Source organism: Schizosaccharomyces cryophilus (assembly GCF_000004155.1).
Source record: "Schizosaccharomyces cryophilus OY26 unplaced genomic scaffold supercont4.2, whole genome shotgun sequence".
NCBI lineage: Eukaryota > Fungi > Ascomycota > Schizosaccharomycetes > Schizosaccharomycetales > Schizosaccharomycetaceae > Schizosaccharomyces > Schizosaccharomyces cryophilus.
Genome location: NW_013185625.1, coordinates 19,082 through 22,821, shown reverse-complemented (window position 1 = coordinate 22,821; position 3,740 = coordinate 19,082). Strand labels below are relative to the sequence as shown.

The following is a 3,740-nucleotide window of genomic DNA, read 5'->3' as shown; positions in this document are numbered from 1 at the left end:
AAGATTGTATTAGGTGATTAAACTTTTGCCATTCGAAAAGCACAACAATTTACAATGATTTGCTGCATCATTGCCCTTGTTTTATGTATTTTGAAGGACGTAATAAAACCAAAGATGCATTCTGGATTTCACGATTAGATTTTGCGGACAGTCTTTCACGTCGACCAGCAACGATAAAAAAAGAAATGTAAGTACGGAAAAGTTTAAAAATAATAATAGTGGTGGAAGAAAAATGACTTGCTTGCGCCAATAAAAAATCTTTTAATTTTTAATTTTTGATATTTGAAGCTATATTCTTGTCAAAGGTGGAATGGAGGGCTCTTTTTATGTTGGTGTGGTGAATGGCTACAGATCTCATTCAAACGTACAATATAAAGGGAATTACTATTGGGTTTCTTATATAATGAGAGAATGGCAATAGAAGCCTTGACCTTGTTTTTGTTTTATAAAAAGGAATATTCCGTTTGCATTTAGGGCTTTTTTTCTATATCTTTTTTACTTGAAAAGAGAAGTGAGCAAATGAGCAAACGAATTTATTTTATACTTTCTTTTCTTTTTTTTTCTATTTTCTTGAACTGTTTGACTCTAAAATGTCCTTTGAAACTTATTATACATAAGAAATGAATAATTTTTGTAAACATTTATACGGTCGACGTTAACGGTAGCTACAGGAGATATTTAAAATAATGCTTTTAATAAATTATGATTATTTTATAAGATCTGCACTCTACTAGATGTGAGAAAAAGGAAAGCAAAAAAGGAAGAGAGGAAAAAAAAGCCTACAGCACCCCGGATTCCCATGTTGTCTCCAACCATAGTACTAACGAGGCCCTCAGACGCTTAACTGCAGTGATCGGACGGGAACTGGTGTTTTCGCCTAGGTATGGCCGTAGACATCTGTAATTAAAGTTAACTAGTATTATGCTCTGCTTCTCGTTATAATACACACCTTTAGTCTGGTTTGGATTGGTTTCGCCCCTTAAGATCATATAAAAAAAGACCACTTTATTAATTAAATTTATGCATTGTAATCGTAAACGAAATGTAAAACGATGTACACAATTCCTACAAATAGCCGTCCAAGTTTGGCAAAGGAAGTAAGCTAGCGTATAATTTCAAACTATCAAATAAAGAATACTCCTCTACCTTATAAAGAATACATAAACACTTTTTAATATATATAAAAACAAAAGGTAATATTTAGTTATTGTCATAATCTGGAAAAAATGATAATACAAACTATTGCTAAAGGTTGTAATTAGAATAATTTGTTTAAACAGTCAAGTAGAGACCTTCAATGGGGTTAGTCCCTTGTTAGTATTTCAGGTACGACTTATCAGCAATGGCGGACAACTCATAAGAGACAGTTAGGTAACGGTAAGGGCAATTAATGTTCGCGGTGTAATCAGAAGAACCATTGGAGAGGCAGTTAAAGCGACCGATTTCAGCTTCGCGGGCAGGGTAATATGCCCAATTAGTGAAAATATTGGTGACAGATGTAAGAATCTAGAGCATGAATTCTCCAATGCCATTGGGGCCATCAAGTTTTTTATCAATATGAAAGTGAAGTTGACAGTCATTTTCGTCAATCCGAGGAGAATCAAAACTAAAAATGGGATTGACGCGATCATCTTGCTTTTGATAAACAATAGGAGATAATACTGCGCCATAATTAGTGTTTGGACAAGAAGAGTTGAAAAAACGAACGGCACTAGGATAAATGGGAGGTCCGTCATTGGCTTCTTTTACATCTTTTCCATTAGCTTTTTTCGCCTTCTTGCTTCCAATGGGAACAAAATCTTATACTTTAGCATTGGAAGGGGCTGCAGTAGAAGAAGAAGAAGAAGAAGAAGCAGGATTATTTGGAAGTGCAAGGGCTGTAAAGCCAACACAGTTACTATTACCATTTCCCTTACCAAAAAAGACAGAGTAAACAGAGGAATTCTCTTCGATAGGACAAGCTACGGGGCTTTGTCCATTAAGAACTAGAGCATAGCCAGAAGCAATGCGTTCTCCAAAAGCAAATCCAGGAACAGAACCCTCATCATTACGTTGAAAATATAACGCACCATTATCGCCAAGGTGAGCAGAAAATCCTTCATGTAGTAAATAAGTATCTGCTAAAGTGAATTTGGCCGCTTGATTTCCATTATCATAAGGATCGAGATAGACGTTATTGTTGTCACCAACATAAAAGGAATGGAAATGAACGTTAATGTTACCTGAGCGGAGGCTCATTACAGAAAACTCTTCATTCTGTTTGATATCAGAACGCTCGGTTAGAGGAGCTGCAAGAGAAGGAATAGAGCTGTAAGCTAAAATGGAGAATAAGGCATAAAAAAGAGAAACGGAAGAAAACAACTTCATCTTGAAATCTTGGAAAAAGGCGGATAATTTGTTGAAGTGAGGAATATCAGAGATGTAGACAAAAAAGTAAAAAAATGCGAATCAAAAAAACGGATGAATGAATGGATAAAAATGGATTACTTAACTTAGAAATGAACAATTAAAGGATCAATTGTTGACAAAAGATGTCATATAAAAAGTGAAAAACAAAAGTAAAAAGGAATTTGCAAATGAGGAAAACGATGCAAATTAAAATAAAAGACTATTGGTTATCTTTTCAAGAGTAAAGAAACTACACTCGATCAATAAGGCTTTAATGCTTCTCGAGCAATTGCTTGTGGTTTCAATAGTGGGAAAGCGGGCCCTATTTATAACAAAAAATCACACCACACAAACAAGCCCAACCCTATTGAGTCCCTCTCGGTATCATGAACTGAAAGATTGAAATTTAATACCCCTCTTTCGGACGTTTTCTCGGGTTGCTACAGGATGTAAACAAAACGTACATGCAATTGTCGGAGTGGTTGAGTGAGCTACAAAGTGGACAGACGCTGACCGAAATAAAGAAGAGAAGCAAACGATTTCCATATATCTTTCTTTTGAATGAACAATTCGGTCGTTTACCGTAAATTGTTTGTATTTTTTATTAAAGCCCCATTCTTGAGGTTTCTGGTAATGATCGATCATGTTACTTATGTCAACGAGGCAACTCCACATTTGTTCATTACGTTGCCAAATACGAGTTTGCCATTATATCCCACCCTTGTCCTAGTAACGAGTATAGAGGTGAAACTTAAATGAAGTAACCGAAAAGTCATCGCTAGTAGAAGACCTTCCACTTGGGAAATTTTTCATACCGTTCAAGGTCATACATCTGATATCTGAGAATAAACCTTTTAGTTTTTACATTCTTGATTTTCAATTTCCTCCCTTTTTGCTCTTGCTCTTGTTTTTTTCGTTTTTCCGTCAGAGTTGTAGTTCGGTGAAATCACGGATTTTCTTCGGTCATATTGACATCAGTTCTCCTCTTTTTCCCGGAAAAAAAGTTTGGCTTTAGAGAGACATCCTTTATGTCCAGTGTTTCGCAAGGTTACCGACAAAGTTAGACGAAAGCGTCTGCCTAAGGGTACACGCTCTGCTCTGTCTTAAGTTAGACTCAATGCAGGTCAGGTCAAAACGTTCGTTGAGCCTTGTAACATTTGAGCCAGTTGAATTTGGTGATCGGTTTTTTTTTATTTGTTCGTTTCTCATTTCTTTTTTTTTTTTTTTTTTTTTTTCTTTTTTACTTTTAATTTTGTTGTTTACGTTTTTACGTTTTAATTTAAATTTATGTATTAAACTTAAGTTAAGTAGCGTATTACGAACTAATTAACAACTTAAATTTGTTACTGAAC

The 3,740-nt window shown here is 35.1% G+C and overlaps 1 protein-coding gene and 1 non-coding gene across 2 annotated transcripts; both read right to left on the bottom strand.

The window, feature by feature from the left end:
• Window positions 1–776: 776 nt before the first annotated feature.
• On the bottom strand, window positions 777–891 carry SPOG_16170. Its single transcript, XR_001203071.1, has one exon. It is a non-coding gene; the product is annotated as a 5S ribosomal RNA (ribosomal RNA).
• A 615-nt stretch (window positions 892–1,506) lies between these two features.
• On the bottom strand, window positions 1,507–2,367 carry SPOG_04968 (But2 family protein; the record flags this gene model as incomplete). Its single annotated transcript, XM_013167451.1, has 2 exons — window positions 1,507–1,776; window positions 1,807–2,367. The coding sequence occupies 2 exons, from the start codon at window positions 2,365–2,367 to the stop codon at window positions 1,507–1,509; spliced, it is 831 nt and encodes a 276-aa protein (XP_013022905.1).
• Between the last annotated feature and the right edge of the window lie 1,373 nt (window positions 2,368–3,740).